The sequence below is a fragment of the Ovis canadensis genome, chromosome 5, assembly GCF_042477335.2.
Source record: "Ovis canadensis isolate MfBH-ARS-UI-01 breed Bighorn chromosome 5, ARS-UI_OviCan_v2, whole genome shotgun sequence".
NCBI classification, from domain to species: domain Eukaryota; kingdom Metazoa; phylum Chordata; class Mammalia; order Artiodactyla; family Bovidae; genus Ovis; species Ovis canadensis.
Window position 1 is genome coordinate 109,227,599 of NC_091249.1, and position 21,781 is coordinate 109,249,379.

The following is a 21,781-nucleotide window of genomic DNA, read 5'->3' on the forward strand; positions in this document are numbered from 1 at the left end:
AGCATGTTCTCGACTCACCCAGCTGAGGGTATGAGGAACTTTTCACTTCCCATCCTTTCCACCCCTCCCCACCCTTACCTCTGCTTCCCGTCCCTTCCACTTCTCCCCACCCTTAGGTCTACCTCTGCTCAGAGGGCATAAAATCTGGAAACAGCAAAAAATCATGGCGGGACTGTCTCAAGTTTCTGGCCCCATTACCATGTTACCAATTTAAGGAATGGAAATAGACAGACATTGCTGGCTTATCCTTAATACTAGAGACTAAAAAAAAATAGATGGCAGTGAATTCTTCCAGTGGCTACATGAAACACAACCAAGTCATTAGCAAATTTTCTGAAAGATAAATATTATTATAATTATCATTCCAATGCCCAGGTACACTTTAAAGTGCTGGGCATTGTTCCAAGTGCTTTCTGTGCATTCTCATACAGTCCTCAAAACAATACTACAAAGTGGTTATAAACCCAATTTTAACAGTATGAAAACTGAGGCGGAGGAGGAAAAAAAAAGAGGGAGAGAGAAATGAGACCTGCTTAAAAGTTCCCACTGGTCAATGGAAAAGCTGGGATATGAAACCAAGCAATGTACTGGGAGAGAACAAAGAAACAACAAGCGCAGTGATATTCAGATTTCAAAAACTACTCAAATATTCCTAACAAAAATAACTTGGAAAACTGTGTTGCTTTAGCAGAGAATTACTCTCATCTATTTTTTAGAAAACATGTATTGAATGAGTCAAGTTTATCAATGAAAGAAAGTTTATTTACCTATTTATATATCTGCCTTGGTCCAAAAAATACTAAAGGTGGCTCAAAAAGGGATCATAGTGCAATACAGTCAAGGTCTTAAATATATTACTCTCCCCAAAAACTAGCTGCTTCCAAACTTGACTTAATATTTTGCATGTTTTCCCGCCGTTGCTTGGTGAATATATTTGCTTCTCCCTTCTGTAATCTTCGTCTCACAGCTGATTTTTGTTGTTTCGTCAGCTGACGTTTCACCTTCTGTTTCACCAATTCCTGGAAAGATGTTATGAATTAGTATCACTGAAAACTGATCATTTTGATAAGGAGTAAACGGTCAATAAAAGAAAAGATTTACATTGCTAATATTTTAAAATTTTCTGTTAAAAGCTTGAGTTTAAAAAGTTCCAAACACTGACAGTGTACTATATTAACCGGCAATAAAACAAAACACTGAACTGCTACTAAGTAGGAGGAATTAAATTCCCAACTGAAATACAGATCACAGCAAAAAGCAGGGTATACAGTCACAATTTTTTGAGTAACAAATCATCATAGTGCCACCTAGTGTCACTAGGAAAACTGGGAAAAACCAAACAATTGGCCAAACAAATCCTCAAAACCCAAACCCAACAAGATGGAAAATAAAACCAACACCACCAACAAAAAAAAAACAAAAAAAACCCAAGACAAAAAAATCTGCTTATTCCTTTGCTTTCTAAGTAAAAGTAGGTATGGTTCTGTAGCAGAAAATTATGTCTGAAAGCACTTAGTACTGGTCAAATACACGCAAGAGCGCTTTCATAACTTTAGGTATAGAAACGACTCGATGGCAGGAATTACTCATGGAAAAGTCCTCATACAGTTTCTGGGAGAAACATATGTTTTCACATGATGAACGATCATAAATTCAAATTATTTCTTTATCACTTAAGACACAGGCTGCCAATGCCAAATGACATGCAAGATGAATATTTTGTTCATAGCAACCTTTTTTCCCCCTCTGGAGTATTCAACCTGTTATTTAATCATATTACATCATCCAACCTCTCCTAAAAAAAGAAGTTGAACGGTGAAAGGATTGAAGCAAGGGGCTCTTACTATGCCTCACCCTGTTAAGCACAAAGAGGCATTTATTAAAAATCTGTCATTAAAAAGTAAAGACTAATGGATGCGAGAGGTAAAAAGGAACTAGGAAAACTAGTCTTCCTAAGGCAGTGTTTCTTGGACCGTATGTGTATCAGTGTAAAAATCTGGATGAGGTGAGTTAAATGCAGACTTTGGATTATTTCACATAGTTAGGCAGACGGGCTTTAACAAGTGATCCTTCTTTATTTCAGTCTGATGATTCTCAATGGGAACAAAAGTAAAAGAAGAGAAAGAGAAACAAGAATCAGAACGCAAGTTCCTACAGAGGCTGATACCCTATGAGATGCAGTCTCAGGAAAGTCACAGTTTCAGAACTACCTGGTTGGTGCTGCAGAAATTTCATGACTGAAAGCATTAGGACTGGCTGAAAGTTTAACATGGGAGTGCCTTTTCTCTATCTCAGGAAACAAGGCAACTGTCACAGTTCCTCACCCCAGGAGACCAGAAACCTGAATCAGATCAGCATCATAAGCCTGGCGTCCTAACATCACCAAGACAACAGAGCAACACCTTCAGACTTCTGAAGTCAGTTATTTCCAAATCACAACTCTAATACTTAAAATTCTCAATCAGGTGTGAGAACAGGATAAAAAGACATATCTAGTAATAAAAAGTCCTCTCCCCGCCCACCCAAATAACTACTCAAGTCCATACTGTCCCATAAGAAAGTAAGCTTGGTATGAAAAAAGAGATAAAACTAGGAAAGAAAGCACTCAACAGATTGGAGACTGGGAAAGTTGGAGAATGTGTACCACATTTAAACAAGAGTTCAGACAGAGGCCTCCAGGATAGCTCTAAGAAAAGAAAAAAATCAATTCATTTTCTAAATATTCTGCTTGAACTTCCCCTTGGTTCTTTACTTCGGCCGAGACCATAAGATAATCATATCAAGCAGCTAAAGAAAATAAGGAGATAATGAATTACTATGCATGCATGCCCTAATTTAGAACAATTTACAAGTCCTACAAATTTAACTTTTATGTTAAAAACAAGTGGGGAAAAAAAGTCCACATTAGTATATTTAAAAAAGAATGATGAAATGGGAAATAAAATACAGTTGACCCTTGAACAGTGAGGCTGTGTTAGGGGCATCGACCCACTTTAAAGTAAAAAATTTGAGTATAACACAAGAGTCAGCCGCCTGCATGAGAGGCGCCTCTGCAACTGCAGAGTCAACCAACTGCAGACCATGTGGTTCTGCGCATGCTCAGTCCTGTCCAACTCTTTGTGACCCTATGGACTGTAGCCCACCAGGCTCCTCTGTCCATGGGGATTCTCCAGGCAAGAATACCAGAGTGGGTTGCCATTTATGTCTCCTGCATCGACAGACAGGTTCTTTACCACTAGCACCACCTGGGAAACCCACAAGAGTGACCCAGTAAACATCCTGGAAATGTTGAATGAATAGTTACCGGAGGAATCGTTGAACAGCTTAAAACACTGCCCACAGAAGTAACACTCAGGGTTCTTGTTCTATGTCGATTAGTATCTTCCATATTTTCTTCATCTCTAAAAATAAAATAAAAATTTACATAGTTAATTCTTAATAGTTAATTACGCTTAATTAATTTATAGAATTTTACTATCAATATTCTGAAATAAAGCCATTTCATTAAACTACCCATATCTGAAAGTTAAATTTTTGATCTTTTGCTATCTAAGCTGAGGCTGATTCATGAATATGTGAAATTTGTCCAAAAAAAAAATCTTACAAGAAAAATAGTGTTAGTTGCTCAGTCGTGCCTGACTCTTTGGGACCCCATGGACTGCAGTCCACCAGGCTCCTCTGTCCGTGAGATTTTCCAGGCAAGGATACTGGAGTGGGTTGCCATTTCCTTCTCCAGGGGATCTTCCCAACCCAGGGATCGAACCCAGGTCTCCTGCACTGCAGGCAGATTCCTTAACTGAGCTATGTAATGGTAATTTTAATTGTGCATTAACAAAATAAATACAGAAGTTTCAAAGTACCAGAGAAAATTCATTTTAAATATGTATATTAAGAGAACACTTACTATATTTTTATTAGACTATACATTAATCAAACATGTTAGATGAATAGTTATTAAAAAATACAAACAATTCATACATTTAAAACCTTATCAATTTATTATCTGAAAGTAATCGTTTGAATTTTAAGGCAGAACTGCTTAAAACTGAATACATGTGGTAGCATCAAGTCAACGGTAGATAGAGTTATTTGAATTTTAACAATAAAAGTGATATTTGCTTTTATTCTGTGCATGAAAGTAAAAGTTGCTCAGCTGTGTCTGACTCTTTGCGACCCCATGGACTATACAGTCCATGGAATTCTCCAGGCCAGAATACTGGAGTGAGTAGCCTTTCCCTTCTCTGGGGGATCTTCCCAACCCAGGGATCAAACCCAGGTCTCCCACATTGCAGGCAGATTCTTTACCAGCTGAGCCACCAAGGAAGCCCAAGAACACTGGAATGGGTAGCCTATCCCTTCTCCAGTGGATCTTCCCGATCCAAAAATTGAACTGGGCTCTCCTGCATTGCAGGCGAATTCTTTACCAGCTGAGCTACCAGGGAAGCCCCAAAGGAATGTTGTGCCCGAACAGGGACTTGAACCCTGCACCCTCAGATTAAAAGGATGCTCTTCTGACTGAGCTATCTGCACATACTGATGCAGAATACAGCTGTCATGCCATTTGAAAAAAGCACTCATTTATCAGAATCAAAGTATAGGTCTCCAGATTAAAGTGAAAAAAACAATCAACAAAAATCTATACCTGAAAGGCCTGAATTCTTTGTTCAATGATGACAAGGCAATCAGATGAGGGCACTCATCTTCAGCCTCCTCAGGGCCCATGAGGATTCCTGTCTCACCATCTTGCCTGGCGTCACGTTCACATCTGCTGTTCTCCCTGGGAAATTCAGTTACAGAACTGCTTTCAACAACCTGCCCTCCTATTTCTTCTAAGGCTTGACTGAATTCAGTCATTTCGAATCTGTGTGCATCAGCATTGTCCTCTGACAAACTCTCTTCCTTTATTTGCTCAAGGTTTTCAAGTGACCCGCAACAGCAATGAACTGATCCACCTACAGAGTTTCGTCCACTTTCACTTTCCGATCTACAATCCTCGGCTCTTTCTGACATCTCCTCATCAGAAAACGGGGACTCAGACCTCTCCTCTGTTTCAGTATTTTTATCATCTGGACCTGCTGGGTGAAGTAGTTCGTCGTCTGCCTGCATCTGCTTTGTGTAGCCGCTGGCAGAAACCTCTACGTCAAGAGAATCCTCCCTCCTAGAAAAAAAGAACGTTATGCATTTAGGAGAGAGAAAAAAATCCACCTGATGTGGACAAGTGTATTTAGTATTCTGATGAACCATGACTCTTAAATGAGTTTAACAGTTTATAGCTTTTAAAGGTTTTTCTCTGCCTAAAAGGTAATACTTAAATCACTTAAGTACACAAATATAAAAAACATATGTTAGTTGTCATTTAAGAATAAAAGGACTGCGAAGAGCAATAGATATTAGAAAAGTTACAGAAATTTCGCTGCATTAACTTTCAGAAGGGGCTAACAATTTTAAGTTAGGTCAATCATCCCAAATTAGAAAATAGCATCTTAATTGAGAATACAGAATGAGAAAATTTGGCTGTGAGAATTATGTTCCATGAATCAATTAAAGATACTTTCTATAGAGAATAAAGGAAAAACACAAATTCTGATAAACACTTGACTTTATTCCTTAAAAATACGTTCTTCACAGAGCATCTGCTATTGAATAAGAGTTTTTGAATTTATAAGAAACTAAGTATGTTCCTCCTCCAAATTCAGTAAGGTTAATGGACCACAGGGAGGCATAATTTTTAACTTTCCTTTGTATATTACCAGCAGTGATACTGAACAACGATTATAATGTACCAAAGGTCACTATTCAAAAAATTTTTAGATGAAAGCATTAACTTCTAAGTAAATAAATCAGGTATTTTAACAGAATTCTATCATCTTATGCAATACAGTGTACAAACCTTATATCACTAAAGGTTGGGAAAAGCTCACTTTCATAGCTGAAACGTTTCATGAAGAAATCTCTAATGCACTTCACATCTCTGTCAAAATACCTGCAAAAGCAAGAATCATTTTTATATACAGACTTTGTTGCTCATCTTTTTCCTTATTAGCCAATGACAACATCCATGCTATTTGTTATGACGCTCTTATCCTTACATGAAAGAGAAAAGGATGTTACTCAAAAGAAAAATAAATCAGTTTCCAGTATCTGAAGAACTAAAACTAAAAGCAGAGGAACTAACAAGGACTATAAGCTGTCAAGGGCCTACAGCTCCTATGGTTGGAATAAACCCAAGGTTTCCCCATACTGTGACACACACACATATGAAACAAGGAAAAGAAGATACGGGCCTGCAGTTTGGGGGCCAATTTCTACTTTTCAGTCTGTCTAGTTATAGTTCCCATCAATTATGTTCACTAGAACCTCTAGTCAACCGGGAAAGTTGAAGACAAAAACAGACTAGTGACTCAGAAGAAAAAGTTTGGGGACTAATCAATGTTACGGTTATATTATCTTTATTACCCATTAGCTAATATGCAGTAAACATCTGTAAGAGATTAATACTGCTATGGCTTATAAATAGTAATCTGAAGACATGCTACTCTGGGAGGAGAAGGACCTCTGAGTATCAGGGTGCTTTTTAGGTAACCATAAAATAGCAGGTACAGATTAAGCTCTCTAGAAGGTGTCCAGTAGGGAGAATTGAGAGACAGGATGACATGGAATTGAAAGAACAGGCGAGAAAAGCACTCAACCTTAATTTGATTATGCTCAATTGCATCATGGAATACAAACACATAAAGGAAAATGTTGTGTCATATTTCACAATTGGGCTTGTTTAGATGGTCAAGTAACAGGGGAAATAAGATTACCACAGTATATAAATTGATTCTGCCCTGTGTCAGGATGAGGTTTTACGTGAATTTCTTTCTCTTAACAAAATAAAAGCTAAAAACGATAGGAGGTGGTATCATTATCTGACTGGTAACTGAGGTTCAGTATAAAACCACAACTTTCATTAAGGCCATAAAAAATTATTAAATTATGCTGGGTGAAATCCTCTTGGAGGCAACTGTGCAACACAGAGAAAAGCAGAAAAAGGCAGAAAAGGATGGTGTCCAGGGTCCCCCCTTCTGTGTCCCTACTTCTGAGCAGGCTTTTGTTTTAAAAATTGGGGTTCTACCCCAAAGTTTGTTTGGATAGATAGTTCCATTGCTAAGAAAGCTTGACTTTTGCAAGTCTGTCCACTTACAAGAGTAATTCAAATTCTTTTGATGATTTATAAAAGTAAAGTTTCCTCAGACTTCTAATAAACACTATTATTATTATTATTTTTTAAACAATATTATTTTAATGAATAAATAAATTTTAAAAACTGGATCAATGTGCATTTTTTTCACCTTTAAAATACTGAGGAGTAAGAAAAGTTCTTAGGTGGAAAGATCCTAGCACTCTGATATCCTTATCAGCCACTTCAAAACAGTTATTAACCCAAATGGCAGTATGACAAGGCTGAAAACTGAAGAATAAATTAAAAAATGACTTCAGCACACATAAACACAGCCATGTCCAGAGTATACCATTCAGCATTGGGATGAGAAGTTGAAACCATCTGTGGAAAATCGATCATGGTAATGTGGTCATCTTTATCCAAAATGAGATTGAATTCATTGAAATCTCCATGAATCAGTCCATGATTTGCAAGTTTAACAATTAGTTCCATAGCTTCATCATATACTGATGCAGGATCTTCAACATGGTGTATTTGACATCTGAAAGTATGGAAATGGTTAATTGGTCCTCATTCATAATTTTAATTAAAACAAGCACGGGTGTATTTACATATCATTTCCACTTCAAGCCTCTCTAGCCTCTCTTCATTCCTATCTGCATATAGACATGATATGATACCTCTTATTTAAAAAAAAAAGCTACAACTCACTCAAATCTGCATTTTCTTTCCACTACTACACACATTCTTTGTTCTGCATTCTTTATAACCAAACTCTTCTAGTTGTGCTTTCTCCAATTTTTCTCCTTCCATTCTAATGAACCCATTTCAAACAGGCTTTCATTCATCCTGCTCCAATAAAACACCTCTTGTCAAAACTACCAATGACTTCCAAATGACTTGCCATATCCAATGGTCAGTTCTTGATTATCATAATCTGGTCTATTAGCTAATCCCTTCCCAGTCCTTGAAGCAGATCCTTTCACTTGACCCTTGGCCCACTATCTCTTAAGGCGGTCCTCTTCCTGCACTGATCATTCCTTCTTAGTCTTTTTAGCTGGTTTTTCAGCTTTTCCCTGACTTATAAATTTTGGAGCTCCTCAAAATCTAATCCTAAAACCTATTGTCTTCACCATTCTTGATCTCATTCACAGACTTCAATCTAGACTTTCCCTGAGATTCTAGGCATCTCTAACTTACCATGTCCCCAAGTGAACCTCTGATTCTGCCCCACTCTCTAACTCCCAACTGTCTTCCTGCAGCCTTCCCCATTTCTAAAAGTGGCAACTTTATCCCTCTAAGTAATTCATTATTCAGGCCCCAGATCTTTACTTGCTACTTCCTTCTTATCAATATCCAATCTCAAACAAATCATGTAGGCCCTGACTGTAAAATTCATCCAGAATCTGGCAACGTTCCCTCACCTTCACATCTACCACTCTGATCTAGACTACCATCATCTCTTTCGAGAATTATAATAATCCTAACTTTTCTTCCTAATCCTGTCCTAGTCTTTCTTTAGTTTATTTTCAATACAGCAGCCAGAGTGATCCCATTACAGCATTAGTCAGATCATGTCTCTTCTCAGCTCAAAAATCCTCCGATGGCAGGGAGTTCCCCGGCAGTCAGTGGTTAGCACTGTCACTGCCACCAAAATAATCCTCCGATTGTTTTCTGTCTCAAACAAAACAGTCCCTGTAACATTGTCTCAATGGCAGTCATGTGAGGAAACAGAAGTGTATCACATCAACCTTAAAGTTACTCAGTGTTGGGCTTCCCTGGTAGCCCTGGAAGATGGTAAAGAATCCACCTGCAATGCAGGAGACCCGGGTTCGATCCCTGTGTCAGGCAGATCCCCTGGAGAAGGGATATGGCAACCCGCTGCAGAATTCTTGCCTGGAGAATTCCATGGACAGAGGAGCCGGGCAGGCTACAGTCCATATGGCTGCGAAGAGTCCCACACAACTGAGCAACTAACACTTCCACTTTCTTTCATATTTAAATATATCCTCTCTACCAAAATAGTTGGCTGCCTCTCTGATCTCATCACTCACAGTTTTCTCCCTGCCTTACTCAGCTCCAGCTCCAGCGGCTCCTCACTGTTCGCTGAACATGAAGGTGTGCTCCCATTTCAGGACTTTTGCTCTTTTCTCTGCCTAGAATGTTCTTAGATATCTGCATCGTTTCTTCTCTCGCTTCTTTCAGGATTCTGCTGAAAAGTCCCTTTACCAATGAGAACTGTTCTGATCTTCCCAGCCTTCCACATCTATCTCAGTATTTCTTGCCCCACTTACCCTACTCTATTTTTATCCACAGCATTTACCACTATCTGATGTATCACATAATTCCTTGTTCAGCTATTTACTGCAAGTTTCCTTCCATCAGAATGTAAGCTCTGTGAGGACAGGGACTTTGTTTATTGCGGTGCCTTGAACAGTGCTTGGCACACACTAGATTGTTAATAAAAATCCACATTGTCAGAATGAAACTGAATTTTCAATTTGCCTTTATGTTAATTTCTACTACTTTATGTTAATTTCTAACCTCCCCAAAGTCATACTCCATTCAATGAAAAAAACTCATTTAAAAAAACCTGAACCTTACAACTATTTATTGGAATTCACGGTTTTAAGAATAATAAATACTTACAAAGGATAGCCATTTATGAGTTCCATGACCACTGCATGGCGATTATAATCAATTGGCTTTGGAACCGGAAATTTCCTTTCATACAATGCCTAAAATATAGCAAAACAGGTAAAAAGTAATGAAGAGGTCATTAATTTTTAGGAAACAATAAAGTTAAATGTACCTGTCCAAAACCAGGGAAAATAAAATTACAACCTTCACAAAATTACAGTTAACACATGACTACGTATGGCTTATTCACAGCACAGGAGGATGAGCTGTACATAAAAATAAAATTGGAAATCAGTTTTGTAATTCACTTTTTTACCAAACATTTACCAAATATACACTGTGCTAGGGTTACAAAAATGAGTGTGAAAATGTCTCTGCCCTCAAGAAGTTTAGTCTCTTAGGACATGTATATCCTCTTCTATTTTGTAAGTTTCTGTCATTTACTGGAGTGTGCTTAAAAAATTCAAATGGAAATAAATTGTGATTTAGGAAATACTGTCTTCTGGTATATCAGAAAATGAAATATTTCAGTATACCGGACATTTTAGTTTATAGAGCACTGATTCTTTTCTTCAGACCACAGTATCAATCTATTGTGTGACAAAGAGTCACTGTAGTCACAAACACCGGTCAGTTTAGTTCAGTCGCTCAGTCGTGTCCGACTCTTTGTGACCCCATGAATTGCAGCACGCCAGGACTCCCTGTCTATCACCAACTCCTGGAGTTCACTGACTCATGCCCATCAAGTCAGTGATGCCATCCAGCCATCGCATCCTCTGTCGTCCCCTTTTCCTCCTGCCCCCAATCCCTCCCAGCATCAGTCTTTTCCAATGAGTCAACTCTTCGCATGAGGTGGCCAAAGTACTGGAGTTTCAGCTTTAGCATCATTCCTTCCAAAGAAATCCCAGGATTGATCTCCTTCAGAATGGACTGATTGGATTTCCTTGCAGTCCAAGGGACTCTCAAGGGTCTTCTCCAACACCACAGTTCAAAAGCATCAATTCTTTGGCGCTCAGCTTTCTTCACAGTCCAACTCTCCACATCCATACATGACCACTGGAAAAACCATAGCCTTGACTAGACGGACCTTTGTTGGCACCGGTAGTCTGAGTCAAATGTTACTACCCACCATCCATAAATTCATTTTTTTGCTATGCTTAACTTTTCTTATCCTACTGCTTTCAAAATCGTGTTGTTATTACTTCCTTCAAAATATCTTGGTTTTCTGCATTCTGCCGCTTGGAATGCTGCCATTTCTAACAGGGCTTTGTCATTGTTACCCCAAACCACATCAGCAATGGTTCTAGCTCTGCACACCAAACCTTTCTTCAGTGTACCAGTACCAACTACGATGCTTGTGTCAATGCTCCATTTTAAAAAAACCTACAATGCTGTAAACGTTGATTTTATCTGAATAATTTTCCCTAGTTTTCAAAACTCTTTAACCCACTTACCCAGTCCTAGCTCTCTTCAATACTCTGCCCAATAAACACTCTAGAGTGCGATCCTAACAGCCACCTCAGTGACTGTTGCCGTTCACACGAGGCTCACGCCCACATTCATGTCTTGGTCATTCTGGCTTCTTTGTCTTCTACTCTACAGAAGTTTCTCTAAACTCAACATGATTTGACATTTAAACTGTTTTTTACTTGATTTTTTAATTGAAGGGTAATTGCTTTACAGAATTTTGTTTTCTGTCAAACATCAAGAATCAGCCAGAGGTTCACCACTGTCCCCCCCTCCCTCTCATCTCCCCCGCCATCCCACCCTTATGGATTGTTACAGAGCCCCTGTTTGAGTTCCTTGAGACGTACAGCAAACTCCCACCTGGCTATCTACTTTACATATGGTAATATAAGTTTCCAAGTTACTCTCTCCATGCATCTCACCCTCTCCTTCCTCCCCTTTCCCTAGTGTGTTCTGTCTGTTTCTCCATTGCTGCCTTGCAAATAAATTCATCAGCACCATCTTTCTAGAGTCCATATACATGCATTAGTATATGACATCTGTATTTCTCTTTCTGACTTACTTCACTGTATAATAGGCTCCAGGTGTGTGTTCATGTTACCTTCCTAATTTTAAGATAGACTGTTATTCCTTTGGTATTCATTGTTCACTTCCACCTCCCACTCCTACTCTGCAAAACATTCAACAGAGTTGGCACATAGCTGACACTCAGTATATGCTTAACAAGGTTACTTTTATGAGGCTGTCTACTCTTTCCTACCTTCCTTACACAGGAACTGAACTACTTCCCACTCTCCAATGACTGTCTGCTTGGTTGTAGATTTTTTATTTTTAAATCCAAATGGTTTTGGATCTGAGCCTTGGTGGCTCAAGAGTATATAACAACTTTAACTAATGTCATAGTGGTTTAGCCCTGTGCCATAACCCTTAAGTTAAAGCTCAATCTTATTTTTACTTAGGAAAAGACATAATGAACTTATGAAACGTATTTATGTACAACCAGACTCTATTCCTGTGTCTTCCTATAAACACACCAAGAGAACATTTAATATAGTTTGGGGGAAATGTGTAACAATTCCTGCCAAACTGCTTACTCACATTACTGATGAGTAATGGTTTGTGGTCACAGGACACAAACCATTGGTATAAGACAAAAAACACGGTATATATGATAGTAGTAGCACTTATTTATACTGCCTTGAGGATTCTTCCCTCATGATTACTAAAAATTTAAGTACATGTGCCAGGAGCCTGTGTGAGGAATCCCGCCTATGACAAAGGTCACAAGGAAGGAAGCCCGACAAAACACAAAGGCGTGATCTAGCTTCAGGGGTTCCCCCTGGGTTTTCCTGAACATCTACCCCCCAAAAACCAGAATCGGCCTGATTTCATTGTTCTGTGCTTTCCACTCTTCTGACATTCTCTGGAAAAAAGTTAGCTCAGGGCTTCAGTCTCCTGCGTATGAAAGGAATGTTTCAGCTCAAACCCCTTTGATGGCTTCTACCTTGCCTGACAGGTTCCCCTGGACATTTTGCAGCTTGTGAATTGCTTACAGCCCCCCAACCATGAGAGGCACAAAGCTGAAAGCATCTTAAAGATACAGAGCCTTTTCTAAAGAGCTAAAAATTATATTGGTGACGGGTTTTCACTGTTGACTCAATGACTGCTGCCAGGCCTCCATATTCTTTATCTTTTAGGCACCTGGGAGGATATCAATCAATGTAATCGGGATGCAGAAATAGGAATATAGTAGTTTTGATGTTAGCAACACTAGACTTTTGAGTTAATTACTCTTCTCTTTATAAATCACTGTACTCCTTTTACTTGTTATAAATTGTTGTATCCTTGCTATGTAAGAATGTAACTTTATTTAGTGCTTTCTGAGAGTGGCACCAGACTTTGGGAAGAACAACACAAATAAGTCTTCTGGTTGACAAACCCTTATCAGAAAAGGGCCGTAAAATGTTAATTGGCCTTCTGGCCAGAAGATGATGTAAATCACCTAAGACTTACATATACAACTAGGTATGCAGAGAGAAAGCCTGGTCTCGATAAGAGTCAGGGCTGCTGATGCTGCATAATTTTATATTATCCATTGATCTCTATGTACAAAAAAAAGGTATAAAAGGCTGTTCTGGACAATAGAGGATGGGCCAGTCACTGGACTGGTTTCCTCCGTGTGGTCTATTCTCCTTCTCTCCTTTTCTGGCTGAATTCTCATCTGGAGCAAGGAGGCTTGCCATGTCTACTTACTTGCCCAGGCTTCTAAGGTCCATGAGAGAGGGAGCCCAAGGCGGGGCACTCTCTGCTATTCAAACGGACGCCGGTGGCCTAACGCAGATGGTGCAAACTTCTTGTCTGAAGTTTTATTGGCTTTCCTCATAAACCAAGTTATTTAGCCTCTTTTTTCCACTAAATTTTCCTACTACACTATTTCTTCCTAATCTCTCTTTATATTTCTAATTAAATAAATAAGTTTTTCCTTGCCATGCCATCCCCACTTTGAACTACCCTGGATCCACTGGGGCTGGACCCCGGTATACATGAAACTCCCAAGAAACAACAGGTCATATAACTCTTAATAATTCACAATTTTAAAAAGTTATAACAAATAAATCCTACTGGAGAGAATAATAAAAATGCAGTTACTTTTTAATTTACTAGTGAAGACAATTAACTTGGTTATTTTTAAAGATATTTAATAAATCTATATGAACTTATTTTGAAAGGTAAAAGGTTAAAAACTAAGATTTTTACCATTTCTAATATACATACAAATTCATAAATTAACATTTCTTCCACTGTGGGGAAAAAAATAATAGTCAACTATCTGAGACACTAAGGTTTCTAAAGAAGGTAACTCTGGTGTTTTTAATCAGAGACAGACATACATATATACACTGAACAGATATACATTCACACACACACATTTACATCATTAATTATTTTAGCCTACTCTACCTTGTTAACATTGCTGCATAAAAGTTGCCTTTATGCATTTGTAACAGCTAAAAACACCTTTGCACAGAAGGAAAACACCAGAAAAACAAATAACAGAAATAGTCAAGAGAGTTAAAAGTGACTGTATGGACTGCGACAGGCAGTAGGGAGATATGGAGGCAACGGACTGATGCATGTCACTACAACCTTTTAACTATACATACTGTTTGGTTAATAGTTTAAAGTTAATTAAAAGTACCTTCATATAAGCAAATTCTTTCATGGCAGAGAGACGAGATAAATAAAGCCAAGACATGTTATGCCTGTGTTTATGGTAATCACGCTTGTTTTTCAGATTTCGAAAGGAGGTTCTTCCCAGTCTGTGAAGCTTTAATGCAAACTGCTGCCCTTCTTCATTTGCAACAATGTAAATATCTAAAATAAAAAAATTTAAAGGATCATTATTATATTTTTATTCCAGTAAGTTTAATCAATCCTAATTTTCTAACTCTGATTTTAGTTGTACCAAATTTTATCTTTCTCAATAACTCGAAATACTCATTTGGCAAACTTTATTTTAGTTACAATTCAAAGTTATGACATGTATTAATATCTACTACAAAGAAAACTGGGGTGCAAAGGTGTCAAAAGTTATTGCTTCCAAAGGTGTTTAATGCTCAATTTAGTGGGAATACATCTAATTGTTCTTTAGTGTCCTACATGTATGAGAAGGGATTAATAACATCTTCCTTTACAACATGGGACTTCCCCAGTGGTCCAGTGGTTAAGACTCTACACTTAGACTGCCTAGGAGCTAGTCCTACATGCTGTGAAGCGAGGCCAAAGGAAAAAAAAAAAAAATTAAAAAACAAAACAAAAAAACCCTTCCTTTTTAGCAATGTGAAGTTCAATTCTTAAACTGTTTCAATGAATAAATACTGTCAGAATATAATCCTAAGTAACCAAATGGAGCAGATTTTCCCATAAATATTCTATTTTATTACTGACATTTAGAACATGTCTTAATTACTCATGAGACAAATAGCCGTTCTCATGTTGGTGAGATTACAAATTGACACAAATTGGAGGAAATTTGGTAATACCAAAATTCTTAATGTACCTAACTTTAGCTCTAATAATTGCTAAGAATGTAATACTCGACAACTATGAGGACGACATCTATGCTGATATGAAATATCATAGATGCACCAAAAGGAAAAAAAATCAAGGTGTAGAATTGTTAAGGACTGCTTGCTTTCACCTACGATTATAAAAGATACATACATCCTTAGAACATTATATACTTGTATTCACATAGAATATTTCTAGGACATATAGGCTATTAAATAAACAGTAATAGCTCTGGGAGGTAATAACAGGAGATGGAGACACGGGTTAGGAGTTAAGATTCACTTTTCATTGTACTCTCTTCTGTACCTCATCATTTTGCAAGTAATGAAGTTCTTGAAAAAAAAAAAAAAGCCATTTTTTTGATTGAAAAAATTGGACATAAAAAACATTAAGAGGAAGTGTATCTCAAAAAAAGTGTTTCATTACAGCATTTTATACATATCTTCTCATATTTAGGAATCTAATATTAACTTGACTGTGTGTGGGCTCAGTCACCTCTGACTCTTTGTAACCCCATGGACTGCAGCCCACCAGGCTCCTTTTCCACGGAATTTTCCAGGCAAGAATACTGGAGTGGGTTGCTATTTCCTATTAGAGGGGATCTTCCCGGCCCAGGAATTGAACCTGAGTCTCTCGCATTGGCAGGCAGTTTTCTTTACTGCTGAGCCACCAGGGAAGTTCGCACCACCTGGGAAGCCTTATTAAATAAATAGTTTGGATAATAATATGCTAGACATCCAAATCATATGAAGTAACCAAAACAACTTCCTTTGAAATGGCTTTTCTAATAGTTCTTTTGCTTCTAATTTTTTTGCTCTCTCAGTTTATGTAACTATTATGCAACTATATTATGTACTAATTATGTTACTATTCAGGATAAACTATGTAGGACAAAAAGCAGCGTATAAGAGAGCATGTCATAACGAAAATCATCCCGTTCTTTATTTTTATCACACATTAAAAAGATCAGTACATAGTATTTAATGCTGTTTCAGAATTTTTTCTGTGTTCTACACATACTTAACTTTGCCTTGTTCATCATATCGCTGTTATGAAAAAATGTGGTTTTTAGAACTTCCTTGTGGTATTTTTAAAAATTATCACAAATGTCCAGTTTTTCAGATATTAAAGTAAGAACGAATAAAGTTTTTGCCAAAGATTTCAGTTAGTATAGAAAAACTAATTCTTGGTGTAACTGAACTTTCAGTGATAGACTTAGGAGAAAACAAGTTACTGAACTAAGGGTAATTTCAAAATCCATATTGCTTCCAAACAACTTTTCAATTTACTTTTAGTTAGAAAAATAGAAAATAAAAAGATGAATCCTTTTCAAAGGGAAATACAAACTAAAGCAAATAATGCACTCAATAGTACTATTAGCACTTACCAGATTCTTTGCCAACACCCATCTGGTTTCCAACAGACTCAACCACCTGTCTAGAAGACAATGTTTTCAAAGCTAGGTAATCGTAGCCTGCGTTTGTCAACCGATAGCCCTGGACAGCTAGACAAAATCAAATGAGAAAGATCATATTTTAGTTATATTGTACCATCAAGTTACATCACGTCAAGAGAAGAATTTAAACCTGGGAAGTCTTAGCTGGAAAAAGACTGGCTACCTAGTCTTATGAGTTTTGGCATTTCTTGTAATTTTTATTTCTTCTCTAGAGCAGTGTTACTCAAATGGTAATCTACAGACTGACACCAGTCTATCAATGCTTGTTACTAGTCTGTGACAAGTTATACAAACTGAAATTAAGTGGTTAAGTTAAAAAATTTTTCTATCAGTTTGTCTCAGTTGCATCTAACTTTTTGCGACCCCATGGACTATACAGTCCATGGAATTCTCCAGGCCAGAATAATGGAGTGGGTAGCCTTTCCCTTTTCCAAGGTATCTTCCCAACCCAGGGATCAAACCCAGGTCTCCCACATTGCAGGCAGATTCTGTACCAGCTGAGCCACCGGGGAGCCCTATACAAACTGAAATTAAATGTTTAAGTTAAAATATTTTTGTATCAATATTACAAAATTATTTTGTCTTTATGTCTAACAAGAAGGAATATGTGCCTGTATTTTGATCTTTCTAGTATTTATACTATTTTATAAAGGTATGGACCCTTTATAAAGGTAGAAAAGAGAACTCATCCCTCAGGTGTGAGAGGTAATGCTCTAGAGTCCTTTGGCAGACTGTACTTTCCCAAGACAGTAGCAATAGGATCTCTATCCTACTTGCTCTTCTGCACCTGGAACTTCCTAATCCCTTATCAGGAAGTGGAAGGTATTTCTCTAACTTCTTTGATCTGGGTGGGCCTGGTGATTGCTCTGAGCAGCAGAACATGGCAAAAGTGTGCTGTGTCAGTTCTAGCTAGGTCTAGTGCTTTCTTAGCCTGACAACTTCTATCTGCCTTTTGGAATACCTGCTCTGGGGGAAGCCAATTACATGGAAAATCACAAATGGTGCCTCAAATACTTACTTTTGGTTCGTTCCCAAGCTATGAGTTTATGTTTTACTAGTTCTCTTAAGACTTTATTACAACCACCATGTTTAAGGCTGGCTATAGAAGCAACCAAACTGCAGGGAACAATTTCATGGTTCTTCATGCCCATTTCAACCTGAAACAGAAATCAAAATGTAATCATAATCAACATAGAGTTGCTGTCTATCAGAACCTTGTTAAAAACTTAACTTTTTCAAACTTGACTATGCAGTTCCAGAACCAATTGTGAGACACAATTATTACCTTCCCTAGTCATATTTTATATCGATGAAAGCAGGAAATTCATTAAGATGTTTAGTCAAGGGAAATTCATGAAAAGGGTTGCTTTAAGGACATTAATTTAGCAGGAATATGCAAAGCAGTTTAGGGAAGGCAAAAACTGGAGGTGGTATACTGGAGAACAAAGACAATAGTCTAAGTCAGAGAAGACAGAAGACAGAATAGGGAGGAGGTGATGGTAATGGAGGGAAAGAATTAAAGAAATTAGTATTGGGAGAGACTGGCACTTGATAGGGAATGGTAGTGAATGAAGAGTGAAAGTTGAAGAAGAGGAAGGCCTAGTTTCAAGACATTAATAATCATTATTTTAATGAAGTTTGGGAAAGGAGAGGAGGTAGACAAAGCTACTTAATTCTATTTGAGCACACTGAGCTTGAGGTGTTGGAAGGTCCTTCATAGAAGATACTTCAAATGAAGATGTTTTAAGGAAAACTGGAAAGGGTGATCTGCACTCGGGAATGAAGTAATAGCTACAGGAAAAAATGGTTAATGATTTGATGAAGAGAGACAGTCATGAAAGGGCATGATCAATAATCAAGAATATAATGGGAGAAAAAGGAGGGATTAGGGACAGAACTTGGGTGGGAATTCACACCAAAAGGTTAAGGGCAGCCTGTCAAAGTATGATTATTGACATAGGAGGTACCAGAGAAATAAAAGGAAGAAGGTCAAGGAAAGGTGGTCACTTATATCAAGACTGGTAAGACTCAAGTGAGACTGACATATTTTAACAAGTAGGCCACTCCTTGGTGAGCTTCAGAAAGAACTTAAGAATTGCAAAAATCAAGTTTTGGAAGAGAAATCTGGCATTCATTCTGATGTCCCAACCAAAACTCACACTTTAAACTTAATTCACCTTTCATGCTTTGTTCTGTTTCTCTAACATTCTCTTGACTCCCCTATTTCTGACAGAAAGGGATGAGTTAATGTGCTGAGCAAGTAGAGAATGAAGGTATCTTTGACAGTAGGTATTTAGAGGAAGTCTACTTGAATTTCAGAATCTATAGAAGGGCAAAAAATTGTCTTCCAAATTTTACAATGAATTTGCATTTCAGTTTAGTCCTTAAGCAATGCCTGCTGCTGCTGCTACTGCTGCTAAGTCACTTCAGTCGTGTCTGACTCTGTGCGACCCAAAAGATGGCAGCCCACCAGGCTCCACTGGAGTGGGTTGCCATTTCCTTCTCCAAAAGCAATGCCTATTTAAGCAAAAGATAACAGCTCCTAAATAAATGTGTTTTATTCTGCAAATGGCTAATCTATGTGTTGATCTTTGTACTATAAGACTATAAAATCAGTTTTTGGTCACTTTCCTGCTTAAAACTTTCAGGGGCTTCCCTATACTTAGAATTTATTCCAAATTGTTTACCAAGCCTGTATGGCTCTTCATCTATAGCATATTATCTGGCTCCCACCTTCTCCAACTCTTCAGCTTCTTACTAGGCTCCAGCCACCCTGGCCTTTCTATTCTTCAAAAATTGTTCTTGCTTCCAGTCTTCGCTCTTAACCACTGCAGTATCCTCTCCCTTCAATTCTTTGCAAGGACTTTACTCTGACGGCTCCTTTCTATTCAGCTATTATGCCTGCCCCTATTCTTTCTCTTACTTAGGAAATACCTATTCAGTACCTACCAAGTGCCAGAAACTTTTTAAAACAAGATTCTTCCAGTCAGGCAGTCTTGACTGACTGATCAGTTTAAAAACAGTATTCAGCCCCCTTGCCCCCATCACACTGTTTCTATTTTATTATCCTCTTATCATCTTCACAGCACTTTTTACCTGATATCCCTCTTATTTATTCATTTACTGGATGACTTGTCTCCTTCCTATCTGTCCGTACCCTCTGCAATTCCCTAAAACGTTACAAAAAATCCGTTAAGTATGTGTTGATTGAATGAAACTGAAGGAATGCTATGTGACTGAGTTTGTGAGTAGGAAATGCAGTTCAGCTCAGTCAATCAGTCCTGTCTGACTCTTTGCGACCCCATGAATCGCAGCACGCCAGGCCTCCCTGTCCATCACCAACTCCCGGAGTTTACTCAAACTCATGTCCATTGAGTCGGTGATGCCATCCAACCATCTCAATCTCTGTCCTCCCCTTCTCCTCCTGCCTTCAATCTTTCCCAGCATCAGAGTCTTTTCAAATGAGTCAGTTCTTCACATCCGGTGACCAAAGCACCGGAGCATCAGCATCAGTCCTTCCAATGAACACCCAGGACTGATCTCCTTTAGGATGGACTGGTTGGATCTCCTTGCAGTCCAAGGGACTCTCAGTAGTGTTCTCCAACACCAGAGTTCAAAAGCATCAATCTTTCCGCGTTCAGCTTTATAGTCCAACTTTCACACCCATATGTGACTACTGGAAAAATCACAGCCTTGACTAGACGGACCTTTATTGGCAAAGTAATGTCTCTGCTTTTTAATATGCTGTCTCGGTTGGTCATAACTTTTCTTCAGCTACCAATTAATCCTCTTCAAGAGTCTTAAACCCTTCTCTGTCGGAAAAAGAAGCCAGGGGGTCAGAGAAGCGTTCCAGGCCACAGAGACCGGAATGTGATTCTGGAGAAGGGGAGCAGAAAGGAAGGACAAGGAGGGGCCCTTTGCTTCAAGTGGGGTAAAATAAAAGCTTGTGGACAAAGGCTTTTGAAAAACCCGACTCTCTGATCTTCTTTTCCTCAGTCCCAACGTCGGCTGCGTTCTTGGAGGCCTAGGTCCCTGCTCAGCTCCCAGCAAACTTGGAGCAAGAGGAAGGGCATGCGCGGCGGAAAAGGACAGAGGGGGCGGGGAAACGGGGTACTTCTTACCGCTGTCAGGACCCTGAAGTCATCCCGGCTCATGTAACGCAACTTGGCCACATTCACCTTCCCCATGTTGGACCGGAATTCAGGCAAACCGGGGAGACCAGGAGCGCAGTTAACTCAGCTCCTCACGCTTCTCACGGCGGCCGGGCGGCTCGCGCACGCGCAGTTTATCCTACAGGTCCTTGTCACTAAATAGATGTTCCGTTCTCACTGACTCGGGGCAGTGAAACATCTTCTGAGTCTGATGAAGCACATAGTATGGAACAAAGAAAAGTACTTTTTGTAAAGCGATTTTGTTATGTCGCTGAATTGGCTGACTCTTTCAGTGTTCTCGAGATCATAAGACTTTTTTTTTTTCTTTATATCTGTCAGGACCGCTGTCGAAAGGCCCCCGACCTGCCTCTTAAGAGCAGAGTGGTAATTTAATGAGAAGACTAAGTTTTATCTCCAAACAGCAACTCCTTCTTTAGATGAAGTGAGTTACATCAAGAAAGGGACAAAAAGAACTTGAGCTGGACTCAGGAAAACCAAGGCTGTTCGGTAAGAGTAATCGCAGTGTCTACCTGAGCATGCTCAGGACGGGCCGCCAAGGTGGACGAGGACTCGGGCGGCACTCGGCGTACTTGGTCGAAGTTGCTCCCCGAGACTCCCCAGTGCGCCTGCGCTGCCTGGGGGTGGCGTCGAGTGACGTGGGAGGACGCGGTTGCAGTCGGCGTCCCTCCTGCGCTTTTCCAGAGAAAGGGCGCACATGGACGGTTCCCAGTGGAGCTATCGAGGTTCCGAGGGCCTAATTTAAAGGCTTTCGGAGAACTGCGGACACAAGCCCAGGAACTTTTCCCTAGGAAAACAAAAATCTAACCTGAG

General features: G+C 38.9%; 1 protein-coding gene and 1 long non-coding RNA gene across 5 annotated transcripts in view; one reads left to right on the forward strand and one right to left on the reverse strand.

The window, feature by feature from the left end:
- Positions 1-740: 740 nt before the first annotated feature.
- On the reverse strand, positions 741-21,580 carry RIOK2 (RIO kinase 2). The gene is made up of 11 exons (XM_069592647.1): positions 21,481-21,580; positions 20,921-21,158; positions 17,818-17,956; positions 16,731-16,847; positions 14,472-14,647; positions 9,815-9,903; positions 7,515-7,706; positions 5,891-5,983; positions 4,643-5,158; positions 3,305-3,401; positions 741-1,019 (listed from the first exon to the last, which is right to left on the reverse strand). Exons 2-11 carry the CDS (start codon positions 20,984-20,986, stop codon positions 855-857), a joined length of 1,650 nt encoding a protein of 549 aa, XP_069448748.1. The 5' UTR covers positions 20,987-21,158; positions 21,481-21,580; the 3' UTR covers positions 741-854.
- LOC138441536 (uncharacterized) overlaps positions 21,297-21,781 on the forward strand; it is a 151,266-nt gene continuing 150,781 nt past the window's right edge. Inside the window, exon 1 of one of the 4 annotated variants that reach the window (XR_011257391.1) lies at positions 21,297-21,457. This is a non-coding gene — a long non-coding RNA (uncharacterized lncRNA). The remainder of the gene's footprint in view (positions 21,458-21,781) is intronic. The other 3 variants (XR_011257390.1, XR_011257389.1, XR_011257387.1) reach the window with 3 other exon arrangements.

Excerpts from the sequence above, each read along its gene's own strand:
- RIOK2 (XM_069592647.1), bottom strand. The coding sequence starts at position 20,986 with ATGGGGAAGGTGAATGTGGCCAAGTTGCGTTACATGAGCCGGGATGAC. Across the intron at positions 5,984-7,514 it reads TCTCATCCCAATGCTGAATG|GTATTTTGACAGAGATGTGA; the intron begins GTATACTCTGGA and ends TTGCTTTTGCAG. Across the intron at positions 3,402-4,642 it reads AAAGAATTCAGGCCTTTCAG|AGATGAAGAAAATATGGAAG; the intron begins GTATAGATTTTT and ends TTTTATTTTTAG.